Source organism: Heteronotia binoei, chromosome 2 (genome assembly GCF_032191835.1).
Source record: "Heteronotia binoei isolate CCM8104 ecotype False Entrance Well chromosome 2, APGP_CSIRO_Hbin_v1, whole genome shotgun sequence".
Lineage (NCBI taxonomy): Eukaryota > Metazoa > Chordata > Lepidosauria > Squamata > Gekkonidae > Heteronotia > Heteronotia binoei.
Window position 1 is genome coordinate 168,527,216 of NC_083224.1, and position 23,786 is coordinate 168,551,001.

General features: G+C 43.5%; 1 protein-coding gene across 1 annotated transcript in view; it reads right to left on the bottom strand.

The window, feature by feature from the left end:
- Window positions 1-23,786, bottom strand: part of HMCN1 (hemicentin 1) — a 286,027-nt gene that overhangs the window by 119,073 nt on the left and 143,168 nt on the right. Inside the window, exons 31-38 of the mRNA XM_060233046.1 lie at window positions 19,595-19,873; window positions 17,768-18,049; window positions 15,935-16,043; window positions 14,207-14,376; window positions 13,007-13,161; window positions 11,272-11,395; window positions 9,819-9,920; window positions 6,937-7,113 (exon numbers count right to left, since the gene is read on the bottom strand). Of these exons, the coding sequence (XP_060089029.1) occupies window positions 6,937-7,113; window positions 9,819-9,920; window positions 11,272-11,395; window positions 13,007-13,161; window positions 14,207-14,376; window positions 15,935-16,043; window positions 17,768-18,049; window positions 19,595-19,873 (1,398 nt within the window). The remainder of the gene's footprint in view (window positions 1-6,936; window positions 7,114-9,818; window positions 9,921-11,271; window positions 11,396-13,006; window positions 13,162-14,206; window positions 14,377-15,934; window positions 16,044-17,767; window positions 18,050-19,594; window positions 19,874-23,786) is intronic.

Sequence of the window (23,786 nt, forward strand, 5' to 3'; positions counted from 1 at the left end):
TTCAGCGGATGGGCCGGTGGCGGTCGGCAGCTTATAGGTCCTATGTGCGCCCATTGGTCGGTTAAGTTTTAGCAAGGTATTAGCAACTGTTGCTTGTTGGCATGTTATTTTCGGTGTGTGACCCCTTTTCTGTTTTTCAGGTGCTGTGGCTCATAGTGAGAGGCATCGCATCCTCATCTGCGGGCACAGTATGGTGTTTTGGGCAGCCCACCAGGCTAAGAGATCCCCGATTGGTACTCAGCTGGGTCTCAGCGAGTGGGCGACAGTGGAGTGGCTTGGTCGCTGTGGCCTGCGTTGGCCAGGCATTATGCCACTTCTTTTTTGGGGAAAGGAGGGCGCCCCCCCAGATATCTTGGTCATTCACCTGGGCGGTAATGACTTGGGCTTTATGAAGGGCAAGGCCCTTTCCTTACAAGCGCAAGAGGACATGGAAGCCATCAAGCAGAGGTGGCCGGGGGTCCTTTTGATTTGGTCGGCAATTTTGCCGCATAGGGTTTGGCGGTCTGCCCTGCATCCTGGGGAAATTGGGCGTGCCAGACGCAAGGCCAACTGGGCCTTACAAAAGGGCATGGAAGGGGGCTTGGGCATATTCCTCCCCCATCCGACAATACGGGTCGAGAATGCTGACCTGTATAGGCTGGATGGGGTTCATTTATCTGAACTTGGAAACCGGCCTTTCTGGACGAGCTTAAGAGGGGGTTGCGGTCAGCTCTGGGCCGTCCGGTGGGCGCGAATGCCTAAGCAGAGGCTTGGCATTGGCGGTGGCAGGATGAGGTATTGGCTACAGCATTTTTGGGGAGCACCTATGGCTCGGCACCAGTTGGTGCTGGTGGTCTGTACAAACTGCAGATGGGCTTTACGGCTCAGTGCGGGGAGTGCAGATCACGACAAAACCTCACAGTGGCAGATCCTTCCAGTGGGTTGGATGCTGGCCTAGGTGGAGGTGGTGTTTGGGCCTGGCTGCTCAGCACCAGCCAGATGATATTCGGCTTGTGCTGGGGGCAGGGTGGCTCGTCCTCCCAGGACAAGGCGGGGTCCGGGGTTTGACCCCAGGGCTTGTCCTGTTAGGCCTAGACCTCTTGACATTCCTGCTCGTTCAAGTTGTGTTTAATAAAGCGGCCCGGTTTTCATCCAACATTGTGTCAGCCTCTTCTTTCCGAATGGGGGGGGGGGCAAATTCGTTAGTTCAGGGACCAGAGAACAGTATACAGGTAAAAACATTACAAGAAAAAATACTCAAATCTTCTTCTACCCTTATCCCTCCCAAAGTACAGATGTCAATTAAATACATCTATTCTTTTCTTTATTATAATTACACCTGTTTCGTTTGGTTTTAATTGCAATTGGAAGCAATGAAATCTCCATTTTTGGTTTTGCTTTGCCTGTTAAAATGAAATTTTCAGGGATTGTGTCCCTCACTCAAGGGATCCTGTCTGCCAAATTTCAGACAGGAGAAACCCTTTCCATTCATATTCTCACTCATGCCTTTTTTTGGTAGGAAACGCCCAGCTTGAACTCATTTGCATATTAGGAAACACCCCTGACACCAAGCCAGCCAGAATGGCATTCCTGTGAATTCCTGCTCAAAAAAAAGTCCTGTTCTCACTTGTGCACTAGGCAGGCAGACATATTTATCAATTCAATAATACAGTGAATGGACACTAATTGGTGGCAAGATATATGTGCAATTCTGCTGATGGGTACATGTACCTATCAGTTACAGACCTACAGAATCATTCCTCATTCTACCCTTTCCCTTTGTCCACTTTGAACTCTAAGCCAAACATTTCAGTTCAGAGAATAATATATATTTCACAGTTCACAGAATAATATCACCAATTACAGTTAATTTTCCAATTCATATTGGTTATAATAATCATATTAAAGAACAGGTTATTTAGTTCAGGTTTTGATAAGTCTGCCAGGATATCCTCAACATTCCAGCATATTCGACTGTGTTTACAACAAAAACAAAATCCAGGATGACTGCAGTTACCAAGGACAGGGAGTAGATTTAGAGCTTATCCCAAGATGTCTCCCTGTTGATGAGTGCTTTCCATTGACTCTTGTAGGAAAAAATAAAATTTGCATTTGGAGACACTATTGCCCTGGAGATACTATGGCCACTGGAGAGAGACTTTGCACCATTCAAGGGTCCTTGTGCTCTACCTTCATACAAATACCATCCCATATAATGAGAGGTGTTTGCTAGTTCTGTATACTTAGTTACTAAAACATCATCCAAGTGTTTGGGGATTTGCTTTGTTTTTTTCTCTTCCTCCTCTCCCCACCCTTTCCCAGCTCAGAACTACAGATAATATCGTTGGCGCCGAACATTTCCTAGCAATTAATGACTGGGTGGAGTTAATTGCAGTTGGCTGTGTCTTGGGCTGTCAACTTCTCCCCCAAAATGTACTGTTTAAGGTCATTATTGGTCAAGTAATTTTTTAAAAAAGCAACTGAATATAGTTTCTGTTTTGCTCAATGGGAGAATGTAGCAAGCAGACTTGCCAAATTCTAGTAATGGGTTTATAGACCTATTTCTCAAAGAGGCCAATCGGGGCCACATATCTGTGCACATAATTGGTGGAAGAGGGGTGCAGTGGGAGTGGCATTCCATTAGGGCTATTCTTGAGTTACCAATCCCACAGAAGTACTTTGTAACTGTATAAAAAAGCATTTACATGATTTATAACCCATCCATCCTTTTTATAGTTTACAGAACCTGTTTTTAAAATATATTTCTTTTGTATTATATAATAATACATGCTTTTTTGTTGAAATTCCCTGGGAATTTTTTAAAAAAGAAACTTTGATATCAGGCTCATAGTTATAGTGGTAGAGGGGCTGGTGCATTGAGAGATATATGAAGCCCCCTCTCTGGATTCCAGCAACTTTCTCGCCCTTTGCTTCTTTGTTTTTCTGTGGTAGGAAGACTGTCTCCAAACAGCAGCTGGGCCATGGAGCCAGGGACTGAAGAGGAGAAAACCAAATGCCCAGTTGCATTCAGTTTTGGCATCTTTTTAAAATAAAATTATTGTACTTCAATGTACCTCAGAGCAAATGACAGATTCCTTTTACACACCAATGAAGCACCTCTATCAAGTCCATATCTTGATGGAGACAGTGCTGGTCGCCTTGGTAGATGACCTCCAGTGGCGTCTGGATCGAGGTGCAGTGGCGGTACTGATGTTGTTAGATCTGTCGGCGGCATTCAATACGGTCGACCATCAGCTACTGACCCGCTGCGTCGCCGACATAGGGGTTAGGGGGTTGGCCTTACAATGGCTTTCCTCCTTCCTCAAGGGACGGGGACAAAGGGTGGCAATCGGGGGTGAGCTGTTCCTGAAGCGCACACTAGACTGTGGGGTGCCTCAGGGAGCAGTTCTCTCCCCGATGTTATTCAGTATCTACATGCGCCCCCTTGCCCAGATTGCCCGGAGGTATGAGCTCGGGTGTCATCAATATGCAGATGACACCCAGCTCTATCTGCTAATGGATGGCCGGCCTGATTGCGTCCCAGGGAATCTGGACCAGGCATTGCAAGCTGTGGCAACTTGGCTTAGGCTGAGTGGGTTGAAGCTGAACCCGACGAAGACAGAGGTCCTTTGCGTGGGCCGTGGTGCTCTGGGGAGGGAAATACCTCTCCCGGTTTTTGACGGTGTGCCACTGAAAGCGGTGCACCAAGTCAGGAGCCTGGGAGTTCTACTGGAGCCTTCATTATCAATGGAGGCCCAGATAGCAGCCACTGCCAAGTTGACGTTTTTTCATCTGAAGCAGGCAAGGCAGTTGGCCCCTTTCCTAGAGCATCGGGACCTAGCAACAGTGATCCATGCGATGGTCACCTCAAGATTGGACTACTGTAATGCCCTCTACATGGGGCTCTCTGTGCCGAACCCGGAAGCTGCAGCTAATACAGAACGCGGCGGCTAGGCTATTATTAGGGCTCCCGAAGTGGGAGCACATACAGCCAGGGCTGCGCGAACTGCACTGGCTGCCAGTTACATACCGGGTTCGCTACAAAGTGCTGGTTATTACCTTTAAAGCCCAATATGGTCGAGGACCTACCTACCTGAGGGACCGTCTTTCCCCATAAGAGCCCCAGAGAGCACTGAGGTCAGCGGGGAAGAACAAGCTGGCTATCCCTGGGCCAAAGGATGCGAAACTGCAGAACACCCGCACATGGGCCTTCTCTATTGTAGCTCCACACCTATGGAACCAGCTCCCGGAAGAGGTGCGGGCCCTGCGGAGCCTCGACCAATTCCGCAGGGCCTGCAAGACCACCCTTTTCAGGATGGCCTTTGCGGACTGCTGATTGAAGGATTGATGGATTCGTCTAAGTGACTCTTGCCATCATGCTAACCAACAGAATAGCACCAGAAATGCCTATTGTTATTGCCAATTTATGTTAACTGTAAATTAGAATGGTTTTAAGACCATTGTTGATTTTACAGTTTTGTATAAATTACTGTATGGACATGTTGTTAGCTGCCCTGAGCCTGCCTCGGTGGGGAGGGCGGGATATAAATAAAAATTTATTATTATTATTATTATATCTTCACTTTCATCAACAGCTGGGATTAAGGCTTAATGTCTGAAGATGGCATAAATCTTGGGTTGGCTTCAAACCTAGGATCTCTCAATATATTTGGGCAGGTCAGGGAGAGGGAGAGACATGCATTTCTGATTTGTGCATTATTTTCATTAATAGGTTCTTATAAGGTTGCCAGGTCTGGATCGGCCATGGGTGGGGGGGATGGGGGGGACATTCCAAGAGCAGCTAGTGATATCATGCCCCCCCTCCACTCCCACAGCAGCATCTCACATGACATGCCTGAGTCACCCAAAAGTGATGTGGGCACGTTGGTGACATTGGACACGATGCTCTGGTTTTTGGACAGAACTCTATGGTAAAATCACCTTCAAACCATAGAGTTTTGCCCAAAAACCAGAGCATCACCACCCCTTACATCACCAGCATGTTGACATCATTTCTGGGTGGTAGGCACTTCATGTACAACATTGGTGTTTGTGAGAATGGGGGGAATTCTCTCCCACCAGCTAGCTGGCCAGTGGCTAGCTGCATTAGAATTCAGTTCCACAGACGATGAGAAGATGTGAAGAAAGGCATTTGTATATGATGCCATACTGCTTAGGACTTGTGTATCAACATCTCACAAAGGAAGAATATGTTGTATTCACTTTGTCCTCTTAGTGGTTCCCATAGCACAACACCTCTAAGTAAGTGCTAATCGTTTTAACAATTTAAACATTAAGAATCCACCAGCAAAAGGTCAGCTAAAGAGACTGACAGAAATCAGATAATACGCTCTGGTACTACATCCCTCTCAGACCCTGCCATCCTCTCTTTCCTTCTGATTAACCACCAGCAGATAGCATGAAAAGCTTGCAGTGAATAAGTCCCCTAAGAAAAAGAAGAGAGAAGGAGAAAGACAGCTAGAGAGAAAGACGCAGACTTGATGTAAAGGGAAATGAACAGGGTGGGTCAGAAGAACATCAAGATTAATATCTGGGTAGTGGGTAGATGATTAATATCTGGACCAATTGTGCAAAACATCTGAGAAAAACATCTGTTCCTCTTAAATGTGCATTCTTCACCTAATCAGTTGCAGATAGCATGAAAGCTGAGGGTGAATGTGTTTCCTAAGAAAAAGAAGAGAGAAGGAGAGAGACAAGTAGAGAGAAAGAAGTAGTAGAAATTATTAAATAAACTCCACATTTCCAGGCCAGTTAAGGTTAAAGGCGAGTTCTGAATTTGAAAGGGTTGAAAAGAATAAAAGCAATAAAAATAAGTTGGTTTTTATGCCACACTTTTCTGTATCTGAAGGAGTCTCAAAGCAGCTTACCATCACCTTCCCTTCCTCTCCCCACATCAGTCACCTTGTGAGGTAGGTGGGGCTGAGAGTCTAGAGAAAACCAACTGACCCAAGGTCACCCAGCTGGCTTCAAGTAGAGGAGCAGAGAATCAACCCCCAGTTTTCCCAATTAGAGTCCACTGCTCTTGACCACTACACCACTACACCCTCAGGGTCAGACTGGATGTTACATGTGAACAAATTTCCTACAATCTTTTTTTTAAAAAACTAAATAGCAATAGTGCCTGTATATTTCTTCCGAATGGGGCAGATTAGCCATTAAGGCCTTTTTGGTCTGGTTCTCGTTGGTACTGTTGCATTGATCCAGCATCCTTTGCAATCCTCACTGTAGCAAGCCAGTCACCCTTCCAGCTGCAGCTGTGGAGAGCCAAAAGCCTTCTCCCCATGCAGAGCAGGTGAGTGGCTGCAGCAGAGAGTGAACCAGCTACCCTGATCCCACATTGGGTGGACAAACATCTGCTGCTTTGAGCAAGATGGCTGTCCAGGCATTGTGTGGGCTAGACGAGCAGTCACCACAGTGAGACCTAGTTTTGCTCCTTGCCCTCCATTGAAGGGCCCTTTTTGCTTCTCAGTCTGCTCCATCCTCCACAGAATGCATACCAGCTATAGAGGCTGGTTAAGGCTGGAAAATGGAATGGGAAGGGAAAGAAGATTCCCTTTCCTGCACCATGGTAGCAGTCTGAATCAAGGGCCTCCACAGCAGTTATTCAGGTTTTTTAAGAATTACAGGTCTGTTTATGGATCTTCTGAGGTGATATCTCATTTGATCTTGCAGCTTGCTGAAACAGCAACTTCCGAAATCCATGACTCCAATGCATATTTCTGTCAAGTACCAAATGGAATGGTTTCCTATTTTGAATTATGGCAGAACTAGAAAATGAGCTTTCTGTTTTTCTCCAAGCCTTCATGGAAAACTATTTTAACAAGTACCTGGAAGATGTTAAGTTTATGCAATAAAACTTCAAAAGACCAGATGAAATTAAGAAAGGTATTCCACCACCCCCACCCCCAGCCTGTCTTTTTATGAAGTAATATTTACCATGAACCTGAAGACTGTAGAACAGCTCAGCTATTCCTGCTGCATTCACCACAGTGCATTTATAAATGCCAGTGTCAGAAATCTGGGCTCCCTCAATCTCTACAATTTGACCTCTGTTCAAGAAACTGATGCTGGCAGTGCTGGTAAGAGGTCGGTTATCCTTGTACCATGTGATAACTGCAGAGAAAAACAAGCAAATGGGACTGAAGTAGGGACGAAATGTAGTTATTCTATATAAATGTACATGATACTGGAATGAAAATAATATTTAAATGGCATCCAAGGCTGTCCAGATTGAAATAAATATTCTGTGGGTTTCTATATTATACCACTACATGGCACAGAGAGAATTCAAAAGTCTCTCCCTCCCCAGGCATACACACTTCTGCTGCAAGGGCTCAAAAATTTTTTCCCAACCTGTAACTACTCTAGTGAATTATTTGCCCTGCTGTAGAATTATACCAGTAAAGATATGAACATCCCAGCGGAGCAAACACCAGTTCCCTGAGCTGTTGCCTGTTGGGAAGATGGCACTGCAGCCCCCATCTTCACAAAGATATCACAACCTGATATTTAGATAGGAAGAAATATTCATTAAACTCTTATTATCACATTATTTTTAGCTCTTAAGAAAGAGGATGAAGGCATGAAAGAATTCTATTTACTGCCAAGACCAAACTGGATATAAATCTTGCAGAATCAAGGTTGCTGAGGGCAGCTAGGGAAAATAATTTGGGATACTCTCTTACTGAGTCTTCCTATCATTCACAATACAAAGATACATTCAATTCCTGCTCAAATCCACAGTGGTCGATGAAGTCTTTGGGGCATAGACTTGGTAAATTCTTGTCTTTTGGCCTCATTTTCCCATCTGGATAACTGGAAATAATACTAATTTATCTCACAGGATCGTTGCATGGGCAAATGTTATGAATTTATTGAAGTGAATCTGTCATCCTCACACGCTTTAGTTTGAATTCTCTTCCAATTTAGGGCTATTTGCCTCAAAAATATGACATGTTGTGTTTGTCTCGCTAGGCAAATAGCATCAGGAGGGTAAATGAGAGCAAGAAAGTAGAGCAGAGATAAAAGGATTTTTAGAAAACCATCCGCCTCAAGTGCCACAGCCCAATCCAGATTGTCTTCCCCAATCTCCTCAGGCTGTTACTAAACTGGTACACAAATGAGAACCAGTCATCCATTTCCAAATGTTATGTATTGTTTTGGCCTGAAGCATCTTATTTTTGAGATCCCGAAGAAGATTACCAAGAGGAGTCAAAAAAATTGCTCACCATTATTTTTGTGACCCACCCAACCCTTGGTCTACTCACTAGGTCATTTGGTTCATGACCCCACACACTATGACAGAATTTCATTCATAGGCCAGCCCAGTATTACTTGTCATTACAATTCTTGAAGCAGTTTCAGGATTCTTGCCATACCATATGACAATAAATACTTTGAAAAGTTCAGGGCAGCTTTCAAAGAAGAAGTACATGTTCATCACTCACTGTAGGAAGTGATGACTTGCATGTGTGGAAACACATCACAGAGAAAACACCACAGACAAAAGCTTTTTTCTTATGTCAGTGGAGTCAGTTCACAAACTCAGCTGCAAGTCATCAAGTGCTGAGTAATGGAGTTATGCACATATATATGTAAACCAGTTCCATTGAAATCTGTTTCTACATTTACAGGGTGAGAAGAAATGGTGAGGAAGCAGGAGCCAGCAAAGACAGAACAGGCCCCCAAGGCAGATTCCATTTAGTCCACATTTATGGCATGTTGTTTCTGCCAAGGAAATCAAGAAAGCAACTTCCGAATTCTTTCCTTCAGGCTCACTCCTGCAGTCTCTAAATTTGATTTCCAGGTGTAAGAAGTTCAGCACATAGCACATAATCCACAAGCCCAATTTGTAAATCAGTGGGATCCATCCTTACTCAATAAAAAGAACCCCAAGGAGAAAGCAGTTCTGGCACCCCGTGTATAGCAGATCCACACTTCATGTGATATATTTTTGATGCAAGATGCATTTCATACATTGCAACCTTGTTTCAGCCATCTCAGTTACCTGAAGGCTATTTCTCAATCTCTAATGCATATTTAAAAACAACTTCAGTCCAGTGTGAGGCTTTAATCCTAGCCGAACTCACAAATTTCCCTTCTCTCACAGAAGCTGAACTGCAAATATTTTAACAGTATTGCATCCTGAGCAAATGGAATGTTCATGGACCCTGCAATGACCGCAATAGAATATAGCTGGATCACAACAGTTGTGACCCAAACTTCTATTGTAGCAGCTGTCCTACAGAGTACAAAAGAACTATGCTAAGGTTAGCTGGTAAAGTGCAGTTTCCCTCTTCCCAATACCCCAAATTATTTCTAAGTAATTAATTCTGGATTCTAATTTAATTAAATATGTATTCTAGTTTGATTAATTATGGTTTAATTATGAAAAAATCATTTTTGTGGATGAGAATAACTGATGGGCCCTGACTTGGATAGCCAAAGCTAGCCTGTCAGAAGCTAAGGAGGTCAGCCCTGGCCACTATTACCATGGTCATGATGTGGAGACAGGCATTGGTAAACCACCTCTGAATGTCTCTTGCCTTAAAAACCCTTTGAGATCTCCAAAAGTCAGTTGTGACTTAACAGTACTTTCCACAACACAACCATACCTGGCAAGGGAGGGAAGGCATGGTATAGCCTGATCTCATTAGCTCTCGAAAGCTAAACAGAGTCGGCACATGAAAGAGAAACCACCAAGGAAGGCTCTGCAAAAGCAACGGGAAACTACCTCTGCCTCTCATTTGCCTTGACCGCCCCTTGCTGGGGTCACCATAAGTTGACTGTGACTTGATGGCACTTTACAACAGACATACCTGGCAGAGGATTTCCAGATGCTTTGCACTCCAGCTGTATTGGATTGTTCATCACCACAGTCTCATTTATCATTTTCCCTGCATCCTTCAGACTGGGTGGCTCTAAAAAGAAGCAGAAAAAGATTGTTCAGTCGTGTTGAGTACAGTCTCTTTTCCATGCTTGGTCTGTGCACTGCCGTTTCCATGATCTTGTCACAGAAATACTAGCTTTTTCTGGGCAAGGAAAGGTTGATATGACTCAAAGAAAGGGCTACAAGAATATGCTGCCAAATGCAGAGCACCCAGCATTTACTGGATTTCTACCTTCTTTTGTAGGATGTTTGGGCAGTTTGGATGCCTCACATCACACACATGGAGTCTCTATTGGACAGGGAAGTAGATATTACAGTCTAGGGGTAGGCATCCCCTGACCCATGTGCAAAACCAGACCATTTTGCATGGCTTTTTTTGCCTTGGATGCACAATGCTGAGGGGCACAGAAAAAGTACATTACTAAAATAAATGTGTTATTATTACTCTTGTTATTTATGCATTTACCTTTTTACCAAAATAAAATCCAGTAATGGCTTTTTTGAGAGCAGTATCCCTTTGGATAGACCCCTGTCTCCAGGGACAGATTGACAATGCCTATCAGAGAGCTCCATCACCAGATTTCACCAGCCATGAGGGGACACAGATCCAGGAGGCATGTGTTTGGCCTAGCAGCAGATTCCCCGGCCTAGTTCCCACTGAGGGGATATGTCAAGGGGAAAGTGTCCAGTTTTGCCTTCTTTTTGACTTACTACTGTTGTATATGGAACAGCTCTTTTCTTGTATTTATTTATTTATTTATTTATATTGGGATTTATACCCCGCCCTTCGCACCAAAGTGTCTCAGGGCGGCTTACAACATGATAATTCAAATACTACAATTTAAAACACTTACAAGTAAAATTAAAACCATAAATTAATAAAAGCAAGATAGATAAAAACCGGCGGTCTACAGATGCATTTTGTTCCATCCAAAAGATTTCCTTGTCAGTCAGTATTATAGGCCTGCCGGAAGAGGGCTGTCTTACAGGCCCTGCGGAACTGCCCTAGGTCCCGCAGGGCCCGCACCTCCTCCGGCAGCTGGTTCCACCAATAAGGTGCCGATACTGAGAAGGCCCGATCCCTGGTGGATTTTAGACGGGCCTCCTTTGTAGTGGAGAAATGAATCATGGGAGCCATTACTTCCATTCTGAAGTAATTTATGGCCCAGATATAGGTTTACCATCTTAGTGAGAACTGGGCCATAAGTACAGACAGGCGATTATTGAGATGGTGGTGAAAGGCTAAACCAAGTGACTGGAGGTGCTGAAAGCTTTTCAGATGCTTGCAAAACAGGGGGAACTGGACACAAAAACTGACTGTGTGAGAGGGGAACGGTATGACCAGTAGGACATATTAAACCACTAGTTGGGAAAACCATTACCATATATATGCAGCCGAATGTGCTGCTGAGCTTCCCCCGCTGCGTTTGTTGCTACACAGGTGTATCTGCCAGCATCTTCCACCAGGGCTTTGGCAATCTGCAGAATGCGGCCTGAAGATTCCAGCTGCTCCAGAACAACAATGGCAAAACAAGGAACCAATGAAATGATAAATTCCACCACAACCAAATGTACACACACTAGCACAGTTTCCATAAACCCCTATTCTTCTTTCATGATATAATAGTATTGGGAGGAGGAGCTGATGGTCTGATACTCAAAAATGCAGAAATTCACAGTTAACATTGCAGTTTAGGATACATTTTGCAGAATGGATAAACATTATATTATGTTTGCTTGCTTGAATCTAGATAGACTAAAATTCAGGTTATTATTTTTGAACTTGGCCTTTTTCTATATTGAGAGTTTATTTATGAATTTAAAGCTTTTTATACTCAATCTTTCCACTGTATGTGTGGGAACCAAGGCAGCTAACAAGATTTCTTTTTTAAAAATATCATAATTAAAATAGATAAAAATGTATATTAAAAGATCAGATTGCTGCACACGAGAAATATAGTGAGAGCAAACACTGACAGGCAGATCAAGAGAAAAAGGAAAAGCAGCAACATATAAAGGCTTATTAGACTCCAATTGTCTTTTCAGGAATTTAATCAAACATTGAAAAGCTTGATTCCTTCTAGCTGCCAGAATGAAGGGGTGCAGGCAGGCCTTCAGGAGCAGTAAATTCCAAAAAGTTTTGTCCAAAATACCAGAGTGTCACCATCATGCTGGGGAAATCACCTGGATGGTGACTGTTGGGGCGGGGCTTCCCCCCACTGGCCAGCTGGCTGAATGCAAGCAGGACCCCGTGAAATCAGGGGATCACCTTCTCCCGCTTGGGTGCTGGCAACCCTAATTCTACTCGAGGGATACTGATCTCTGTAATGTGGAGATCAGTTGTAATACCAGGAGAACTCCACCCCTCCTTTAGTCAGCCTGAGACTGTAGGCAAGGCTCCATCAGAAGATCTTAGATAAGCGTATTTCACAACGGTGGAAGTATTATCTCATATACCCTGGCCTATGCCCCATTCTTATAGGGGAGATACATACACTTGATTATAAGGCTACCAGCCTGCAAGTGGGACTTGAAGGTGGGACTTGAAGATCTCCTAGAATTACCACTGATCTCCAGATAACAGAGATCAGTTCCCCAGGGGAAAATGGCTCTTTGGAGGGTAGAATCTGTGGCATAATACCTTACTGAGGTCCCACACCCCTTCCAAACTCCACCCATCCCAGGCTCCATCCCCAAAATCTTCAAGAATTTCCCAAAGCAGAATTTGCAGCCCTGCTTGGTTACAAGATGCTGCATCTCTAGATCCTGGGCCTGCTTGATCAGTGCACTCCTCACTATAGATCTTTTCCTCCTTTGACCCCAGTTTTCCTACAAAAAAGATTAGGATATTGGCTTTTGGGACACAGCTATAAAACAAAATATATTCAAAATATGTCATAAATGTTTGAAAAGAAAAAAATGGGAGACTATGTATTGAAGTTGCTAAAAATGCAGTGACGAGCTTGGCTCTCTGTATAAAACCATATTCCATTTTTATGCCATTCAAAAGTTGTATGTTTCTGCACCAATAGAATTCTGGCCTCTGATTCCTCTAAACCAATAGGGCAACAGCCATTCATTGTCAGAACTGTTAATGAGTTAAAGCTTGGTACTCACTCTTATATTTTCTCGAGCTGTGTTCACAGGTCTACCGTCTTTTAACCAGGTAATAGAAGGGGTAGGAATGCCATTGGCGATGCACTGCAGTTTTACTGGTTTGTGTATGACTACAGATCTCTCAGAAGGCCCAGTGGATTTGATTGCTGGAGGAACTGCAGAAACCAATAAAGAACTTTATGCAGTAGCTTCAAATTATAATATTGTACTAGATTAATTATTTCAGTGAACTGCATCAGATTAGTTCTTGTGAGTCATCCTGCTACTATAGACCTGCATATAGTCAGAAAAAGTCAAGCAAACACCTTGCAATGATTACACTTAAGGACCAAGCTAAATGATACATTGAATGTATGACTACCACTGAAAATTACAACCACATGTTTAATTCCTTCTCTTTTAATGATTAGGGTAATTTGCCCCTGTCTTGAGTCTTGACATCATGGAGGTCTGAGTTTCCTTACATCAGCAGCCAACATTATGGAGCAAGGGTAGAGAAATACAAAATATTGTAGCAGGGGTAAATTGCTCTAGGTACTCCAGAATATTGTGTTTTAATGACTTGTTTTGTTTTTATATTGAACATGTATTATTGTTATGATTTTATGGTATTGCTTTCACTTGGAAGCAGCCTCAAGAAACAGCACATACGTTCCCTAAATAAAATAAAAAATAGGAAAGGAAATTCCACCTGTATAAGAACATAAGAGCCCTTATGGATCAGACCAATGGTCCATCTAGTCCAGCATCTTGTCTCACCCTATGGCCAACCAGTTCTTCTGGATGGCCAAAAACATGGTATGGAGGCTGAGGCCTTTCTCTGATGTCGCCTACTGGCTCTGGGATTCAGAGGTTTAGTGCCTCTGAAAGTGAAGGTTTCCCTCAGTCACCATGGCTAGTACCCAATGATAGACTTATCCTCCTCTTTGATGGCAGTTACAAATTTAATGTATATCTTAACATTAGAGTTTCTTCTGACATCACTTTCAGAACACAGTAGCTTCTGTTCGTGACATGTGTGCATACACACACACACAAATGCACAATTGACTGGAGCAACACTAGCATGGGATGGAGTCACAGTGTGGACTTCTCCCATGTGGACTGAGGTTTTTGAAGCAGGAGTTGCACTATTTTCTCTCCCAAACTGCAATGGTAACATCAAAAAGATTCTTAAAAACCATTTTATACAGTACGTACCATGCACAGTCACACCAAATTCTTTCTTGTGATCCCCTGCCTTATTTGTTGCTATGCATTGATAATGGCCAGTGTCTGACACTTCTGCTCGCGAGATGAGAAGCTTGCGTCCATTGAGTAAGATCTTATATCCAGCTCCACCTTCAATGGGCTGGCCATTTTTCAACCATCTAGAGAACGGAAATCAGATCTCTAAAATTTATGAGCTACATGCCTTAGAACACATAAAAGGTTGTATGCCTTAGGACATACAGAACACCTGTTTACAAAATATAAACTAGGAGACTCAGAGATAAGAGCTGAGACCAAGTCTAATGAGTAATTATGGCTTCATGAGCTCTCCTGAGGAGTGCATGACATCAGCCTCTGTGACCAGCACACCATGAAGCCTTGGATTGGCCAAAACTGTTATAAATACCAGGAACCTCTCTCTCTTTTTTTTCTTTCTTTCCTTTGCCTTGACAACCAGTCCACCATGTTTTATTTCAGCCTTTACTCCAAAGAGCTTAGAGTGGTAAACACTGTGAGATAAGTTATATACAAAGAGACTGGTCCTGTATGTTCTACAGCAAGTGGAGACTGGAAGTCTAAACCTCCATCATCCGAGTTCAACACCCTAACCAGTACACCACAGAAGCACTGGCACAAACTGGTGCGTTTTGCATGTTAGGCTTCAGCTTCCAGTTCTTTCAGGCCAAACTACTAACGGATGCTGAGCTAGAGAATGCACATTCTAGGTCTGAATGCATCACTCTAGGCTGACCCAGATATGTGCATATATTAACTCTTCTTCCTTTATCAAGTTGCACTTCTTCAAATGGATTATATCTGTGTTCAATAAAAATTAATTAAAAAAATGACAAGCAGGGAAAGATGGGAAGAGTGTTCTGAAAGAGAAAAAGAAGGGAGATCAAAAATTAAAATGGATGGGAGAAAAATTGTTGGTGGACTAAGTCAGAAGAAAGACTTAGTCCTTGGTACTTAGCCTGTGACTGGTTCTGGACAGAGGGCCCTGCAAACTCCTGCCTCACAATAAGGGGTAACAACCTTTTGTTCAACATATGCTCCTAGGGTTGCCAGCATCCAGCTGGAGTCTAGAAATCTGCCTGAATTACAAATGGTCTCCAGACGACAGAGATCAGTTCCCCAGGCTGCTTCGGAGGGTGAACTCTATGGCATTACAGCACACTGAGGTCCCTCGCCTTCTCAAACCCTGTCCTCCCCAGGCTTCAACCCCAGCTCTCCAGTTACCTTCTAACGCAGAGCTGTCAACCCTATATATACCCTTAGGCTTTTTACATACACTCAAATTTCCATTTTCCTCTGCTGGCTTTCCAAGCCCTACTGGGGAGGAAAAAATAAACTCTTGAAGAAAAGGCATAAAACCCAGTGCACAATTTCACAACCTCTGCAGAAAATTTTGAGTGCAAAGGACAGAGCAAGAAGAAATCTCTTTTTTGGGAGGGGGGAGAATATATATTCAGGAAATTCTGGATCATTTTGGAGCCTGAGAGTCTAGGTGAATCTGTGCTTTGCCTCCTGAAGGCAATTCTTTTCTATCTAGCACATGCAAAAAAATCTAATTGGATTATACTATGTTAAGAGTATTTCATTCCCATTAAAGGAAAAGGACAATATCACCCTGAGAAAAGGGGGCATATACAGGATCTTCATGTCCCTTTCTTTTTAGCCCATGGTCAAGCTATATTTAAACCTTCTGCTCCTTACGTGATTGCTGGCAAAGGTGTTCCTGTGGCTGGACAGTCCAACTCCAAAGGGCTGTGAAGAATCACAATATGGTCTGAAGATTCATTTCCTCCTTCCACACTTGGTGGCACTAATCAGAAAGCCAAGACAATCAGTGTTTTGCATGCAGAAGGCCCCAGGTACAATACCCAACATCTACAGGTATAAGGATCTGGTAGGAGATTATGCCTGAAACTCTGGAGGGCTGCTACCAATCAGAATAGAACATACTGATGTTGACAGATCCTTGGCCTGATACAGCTTAAGGCAGTTTTATGTGTGAGAAATAGTGCCAGAATAAAAACCAATATTTAAAGTGTTTCCCGCTTCTCCCTTTCTTGAGTGATGGAAAATTCAAGGAAAACTTTACTGAGTTTCCTTTATAAAGTTTCTTTGGATAGGAGATTAGATCACTGAAGACTTCTGCTACTAGGGATTTAAAACACGAAAAGTTTAAAGGATCAAATAACAAGGATTTATTTAATGATATATATTGCTGTAAACCTTCAAACAATTTCCAAGGCTTGGAAAATTGGCAATGAGTTTCCAGTGTGTTCCAGAATCATTTGTGCCTGATGAATGTATAATCTTCTTATTAGTCTTACTCTTAATTGTCAGATAAAAGGAGCATCCTTGCGCACAAAAGCTCATACCATGAATAAAACTTTACTGGTCTTAAAGGTGTCGCTGGACTCTAACTTTATTCTATTACTTCTGACCCCAACATGGCTACCCACCTGGATCCAGGGGTGGATTTCTAGCAGGAGCTCCTTTGCATATTAGGCCACATTCCCCAATGTAGTCAATCCTCCAAGAGCTTACAAGGCCCTTTTTTGTAAGCTTTTGGAGGATTGTCTACATCAGGGGGTGTGGCCTAAAATGCAAAGGAGCTCCTGTTAGAATTTCACCCCTGCCTGGATCTATGTTAATAGTCAGTGCACAAGACTAACACTGCAGTGTAACAGCATGTTATTTTTAAATAAGAAATATCAGCAGTAGAGCAGATTATATGGGCCAGGTACAGCATGAGCCTGTTAATGTTTAAATAATAAAAAATTAATAGGTGATATGGTTACTTTATTACATGAAATCAAAATCCCTACATGGTACCTGTAATGACCTATTTGTGTTCAAGCTGAGGAGGCACTACAAAAGCATAAACAGGAACATTGGTTTCAAAGCAGCACCAGCTCTTCTGCCTCTGTCTACTCTCAGGTTGAGCCAATCAGTTTCAGCATTCCTGCAATCCTACAGTTGAATCTGACTCATGACGATGCAAGCCAAGGGAACTTTAGAGAAAGAGTAGCCCCAAATGGCTAGGAGAGTCCATTGTTACCCAGAGATATCAACAAACATATGTGTACAAAATGTGAGGAACAGTCTATTATTAAAATTGTGGGAGGCCTCCCACTGATCACCTGTGGTGGTTGGAGAAAAGAATTTTTAAAACCCACTGGCATCCTCCGCTCTGGCATACCACTTCCAGTTGCAACCTGGAAATGACAATGTGTAGCCCATCATGATTCCTAGAATAACCCATCGTGATTCCTAGAGTAACCCATCATGATTCCTAGAGTAATCCATTGTCATTTCCGGGTTGTACCCAGAAGTCACATAGTGATGGTGACATCACACACATCCATATCCCTGCTCCCCCAACCCTCCCACTGGTTGCTGCCCTATCCATTGCAGTATTAATACAAATTGGGACAAGAGAAATTCTGAACAGACTTAATCAAGTCTTGCTTATACTTATGGAAATTTGGGAACAAGCTAAACAGAAAACACAATGCTAATGCAACAATGATTACATACCAAGGATTTCCACATCATATTTGATCTCCTTTTCTCCTGCTATGCTAGTAGCCACACATACATATTGCCCATGGTCATCCTTTCCAGCATTCAAGATCTCCAGTTTCCTTCCTCCAGCCACAATGTGGAGATTGTCACTTATTTTCACAGGAACACCATCCTTTAACCAGGTAAGCAGGGGAGGAGGGTTGCCAGCAGCATTACACTCCAAAACCAGTGAACTGCCAGCAACAACTTGTTTGCTGTGGGCTGTTTCAGAGTCACCTTCAATGACTGGAGGAACTTGAGGAAGAGAAAAGAAAAGAAGTGTTCTGTGAGCAATTTAACCTAAGCCAGGAAATATATTCAAATCCCCACTCAGTCATGGAGCTTACTGAGTGATCTTGGGGCAGCCACTTTCACAGCTTAACCTTCTTCACAGGATTATAGTGCAGATAAAATGGAGGGTAACCATATACATGATATCCCTGAGCTCTCTGGGGGAAGAGGAAGATGAAAAAATGTGATCTAGACATGTGTGGGATACATACCCACATGTCCGTGCTGAGGAAGGGAGGGAAGTAACTCAGTCCTTAAAAGAAATATCCTTTCTAGGAATCAAAGTTCTTTCTTGCTTTCAGGAAAGCACTTCCTATGATTTCAAGTCATGCAAAGGGATAAAGTGATCAACTTTGGATTCCTTGAGAGGATTCTAGCTCTCACTGAAGCCTGGAGATTTAAGCTGTCTGCCCAGACCATACAGGCTCCATTACATGGGGAAGGGAGTTCTCCTGAAATTACAGCTGATCTCCAAACTACAGATATCAGTTCCCCTGGAGAAAATGGCAGCTTCAGTGAGTGAACTCTGTGGCAAAAGCTAAACTCCCCCCCCCCCGCCACCATTCCTCAAACTCCACCCTCCCCTAGCACTGTCTCCAAATCTCCTGGAATTTCCCAACCTAGTACTGGCAACCCAAGACTCTGTTGTTTCCTTGCTCTCACGGCATGAGAACAAAATAAGGAAGTTGTACTGACTTATTTCTTGGGTCCTCAAAGCCATCTGGGATGCAGGAATTCTGTGTACTCTGTTCCCCCTTCTCCCATGGCCCTTATAACGCAACACAGAAAGATATTGTACATGAGAATGGGCATGTCCTTTACAGTGCTCCTTCTAAGCTGTGGAGTCTTGTAAGCAAAAATTCTATTTCATGAGCTACTGGCATTAAAGTTGTGAGTGAGCAATTTGGCTACTTCATGAATTAGTTTGCTCTGGGGCCATCCTTTCTGAGCTAAGGCAAAAATGTGTGAGCTGGAGGCTAAAAAACTGTGAGCTAGCTCATGCTAACTCAGCTTAGAGTGAACAGTGGTCCTTTCTGCACATTTAAGTTTCCAGCTAACATGGTTTCCATATACAAAGAACTCAGTTATAGTTCTGTGGGGGGAAGGAGAATACAAACCATGCTAGTCACTTAAAAGATTGCAGCATCTATTTTTGTGAGCTTGGTGTGCCAGACACTTGAAAATCACTTCTGAATGGAGCCATCATGATCCTCCATGAGTGTATCATCTCAGAAGCTACACTACTCAGACAAACTCATTGCTTGCATGAGGAATGATTTCTCCATATTAGCCATGTCAGATTATGTATGAACTGCCTCAGAGCCTAAAGCAGGAAGTAACAGGTCAAAAAGTGGACAAACTGAGAAGATAAAGAGTCACTTGGGCAAGCCCTGTAGCGGTCAGGTTGCACATTCCAGTTTCCAGCACCACAAACAGCAAAAGAAACAGATTAAGAAAAATGACAAGACCAATCCCCTTCAAAGTGAATTATATCTAATATCTTTATACCATAGACATCCACTTGAAATGTCTTTTCAGCAGTCCCAGCTATGTTTGTTGCTTGGCATGTGTATTTAGCAGAATCGGAGATTTGAGCACGAGGGATCTGAAGGAATTGCCCCCTTTCCATGTAAAGGGCTTCTGGGCTAGAAATAATTAGATGTCCATCTTTATACCATGTTATTGTAGGGCCTGGGATTCCCCTTGTCTCACACTCCAGCTTTATAGCACTGTTTAGCAATGTCGAGACCTCAGTGGTAATATTTCCTCCTTTAATAGCAGGTGGGACTATTGCAAGAAAGCAAAACAAACAAAAGAAACAAAAGAAACAAAAATCAAGTTGCAAACCAGCATAAACATCATCATTGCTTCAGTTACTAAAGTCTCCCACCCCTGCCCATCATCCCAGTACAATCATGAAAGCAACAAAACTGGGCCATCCATAGAAAATACATATTTTGGGTTTTCCCCCAATATGCAGAAAAATAAGGTTTTCTAAGTCCTATAAGCAGCCTGATAAAAACTGAATATGCTCCAGAGGGCAGGAATGTTGACAGTGGCTGAATGTCAGTTAAAGGGAAAAGGTGAGGTGGGGGAGGAAAACGGTCTGTTCAAGCTGCTGAGGATATACAGAATCCTGTAACTGGGATTTACAAATTGCAGCCTGCAATTCTCCATGGTCCGCATCTTGTTCTTTCTAATGGCTAGCTTTAAGAGTACTTATCATGAAGGCAGCAAAAGGGGCTCCCATGCTGCCCAGATCTATGCATACCTGGGGACCAGGGGGAAAGGAACGCCAAGGCATGCAGAAAAACAATCATTTGTAAATTTTTAAAAAGTCTGGCGTGCACTGAGCATCCTTAATGCAACAAGAACATTAAATATCAGTTCGTGTAGGTAGGAAGAAAGCGGAGAAAGATATGAAGAAATACTACTATCAAAACCCTAAAAGTTTATAGTATTCTGGCACAGGAGATTTGGATTAGAGGGGAATTTCCTAACTGTTCTCTTGCTCCCTCCCCATGCAATTCTTCAAAAGTCCCAAACTTGTTAAGCCTTTAAAAGCAAAATCCATGCTTCCAAAGTAAATAAATGCTTAATTGTATCTTAGAAAAAGATGGGCAGGGTTTCCAGGTCTTACCTCATCTCTGGTGAGGAGCGGGGGGAAGCTTTCAAGGAGAGGGCGGTGAGGCATAGTCACCCTGCACAATGTCCCTGATGTGATGACATCACACAGAAGTGATGTCCTCACATCAGGGACACCATGCAGTGACACTCTGGTTTTTGGGCAAGCTCTATGGCAAAATTGGGCTCAAACCATAGAGTTTTGCCTCCAAACTAGAGCAGTGCCCCAAAACCAGTGTCCCTGGCATGATGACATCACTTCTACGTGACATTAACACATTGGGGACATCATGCAGGGCTACGGCTGTTAGGAGCAGGGCTTTCCTCTGCTGGCCAGTTGGCTGGAGGAGGGCAAGAGTCCATGAAATCAAGGGATCCCCCGCTCTCATCTGGGGACTGGACACCCTAATGGGTAACCATGTTAGTCTTTCTGTAGAGTAGAAAAGAGCAAGAGTCCAGTGCACCTTAAAGACTGATGAAATTTGTGCCAGGGCATGAGCTTTTTCTTCAGATATCTGAAGAAGTGAGTAGTGACTCATGAAAGCTCAAACTCTGCCTAGGGTTGCCAAGTCCAATTAAAGAAAAATCTGGGGACTTTGGGGGTGGAGCCAGGAGACATTGGGGGTGGAGCCAAGAACAAGGATGTTACAAGCATAATTGAACTCCAAGGGAGTTCTGGCCATCACATTTAAAGAGACAGCACACCTTTTAAAATGCCTTTCTTCCAGAGGAAATAATTAAGGATAGGGGCACCATATTTTGGGGCTCATAGAATTGGACCCTCTGGTCCAATCGTTTTGAAACTTGGGGGGTATTTTGGGGAGAGGCACTAGATGCTATACTAAAAATGTGGTGCCTCTACCTCAAAAAATAGCCCCCCCAGAGCCCCCAATACCCACGGATCAATTTCCTATTATTCCCTATGGGAATCGTTCTCCATAGGGAATAATAGAGTGCCCAGTAGACATTTCCCTCCCCCCCCGCTTTCTAAAGGGGGGGGAGGGCCTCCAAACTAGGGAATCCCCTGCCCCCTCCCTCTCACACACACACACACACACACACTTACAACTCTACTTCCTGTGAAAACAAAAGCAAAAGAAAGGGAGGGGCCGTTCTCAGAAGCCCTTCCTGCTTCCTGCTTCCTGCCCAGCCTTAAAGGGGCAGACATTTTGCAAACGGCTCAGGAGCTCTACAACATGAAGCCTAAAGGTATGTTCTCCCCCCCCTCCACCCCCCACCCCCGCTTCCAGAGTTTTGAAGAGCGGGAGATGAGGCTGCGAACCCAGAAGTCTCCCGCCAGAGCGGGAGGTTTGGGAAGCCTAACTCTGCCACAAATTTTGTTAGTCTTTAAAGTGCTGCTGGACTCTTGCTCTTTTCTGATTTTATCTATATTGTACGATGCCCTCTATTATGAAGAAATAATTTGCTCCACATTGCCCAATACACCAAAAAAAAAACCCCAAACAGCACTAACAGGCAAAACTATGGAGTAAAATTATTCATGAAACAGATACAATAGCCTTCAGGCAGCAGGTGTAAAAATATACACCAACAGTCAAGGACTGTTGAAACAAATTCCAGACCATATACTTAAATTGTTCCTGGTCACAGGATTTCAAGAATGCTGGGCCATGCTTCATGTTTGAATGTTTTTCCATCGGGTGAAAACTCCCTGCCCATAGAAAGCCAGTCAGAGACCTTTGTGTGTGTGTGAATGTTTGAATGTGTCTCTGTGTGTGTCTTTGCATGAGTGTGAGCGCATGTGTGCACATGAGAAATATTCAGTGGTGTAGTTTTCCACACACTACCTGATGCCATCCAGGAATAGGTTTACTGTACAGTGACTTTTGTTTCTGTAGTCTAGCTTCTACAGGGAAACATTAACTCAAGGTCACACCCAGGCAACCTCTCTTCCAGTCTAGCTGAAGCTGCTGCCTAGGAAGCTGCCTGTAGGCAGGAAAATCTAAACAGAGTGTATTTCAAAAGATTTTTAAAAGTCCTTACTGTATTGACCCTTCAGGAACTGAAGCAGAGCTTCAACTGAAGCATTGTTTGGGCACACAGGATTCAGGATATTAAACATTTTAGTGTAATTCAGGATATTACTATTGATTCAGGATATTACTATTGATGTATTACACATTTTAGTGTTGACCTATTACACATTTTAGTGTTGACCTATTACACATTTTTAGTGTTACTTCACTATCACTGGTGTGTTTTTACAGTATTATTGTCACACAATTTAGACACAGGCCGTTTTCGCACTCACGTTTTACTGGCGCCACGACCATCCTGACGCCGGCGAATCTGCATGGATTTCGCACCAGAAGCTCCGGCGCTCCCAGAAGCGCCGGCTACTTCCGTCGCTAAGCCAGCGCAAACGGAAATCGCAAAGATGCAGGAAAACGTTTGCGCTGGCTTAGCGACGGAAAGCGCCGGCGCTTCTGGGAGCGCCGGCGCTTCTGTTGCGAAATCCATGCAGATTCGCCGGCGTCAGGAGGGTCGTGGCGCCAGTAAAACGTGAGTGCGAAAACACTCACAGAGTATTTATACAACAGATAATGTTTTGCCCAAGTACACAGGTAGAAAAGGGATTTGAATTTAGTTTCAGCTCCTACTGAATGCTTGACTGAACTGCATAAACCACCATAGCTTAGAAGACCTACTGTCCTTCATACACAATTAAAGTTGTGAGTATGTGCGCAAATTCAGTACAATTCATATATTCTAAAGGTTCCCCCTTGATTTTTTTTAAAGTGTTCTTCCCTCATTTCAGCCTCTGTCCCACAAAACTTTTGTCTATGCAGGTGGCATGTTCTCCACTATAACTTCTTTGATGATCACCAACTTTTCTGGTGCTTGACAGGTTTTTTGTGTGTGATCTCTTTTCTTTTCCACCGCCATAAAAGCTGTTTGGATCCAACCATTCATGTGTCCTTAGGACAGTTTCTCACATGTCACTGCAATGGGCTCAGCTGTCCAAACACACTTGACGAAGTTGCCAAGCATAACATGGATCAAACAGAAACAAAGATCTGTGCATTTCATGTTGGGCAAAAGAAAGGGAGACAGC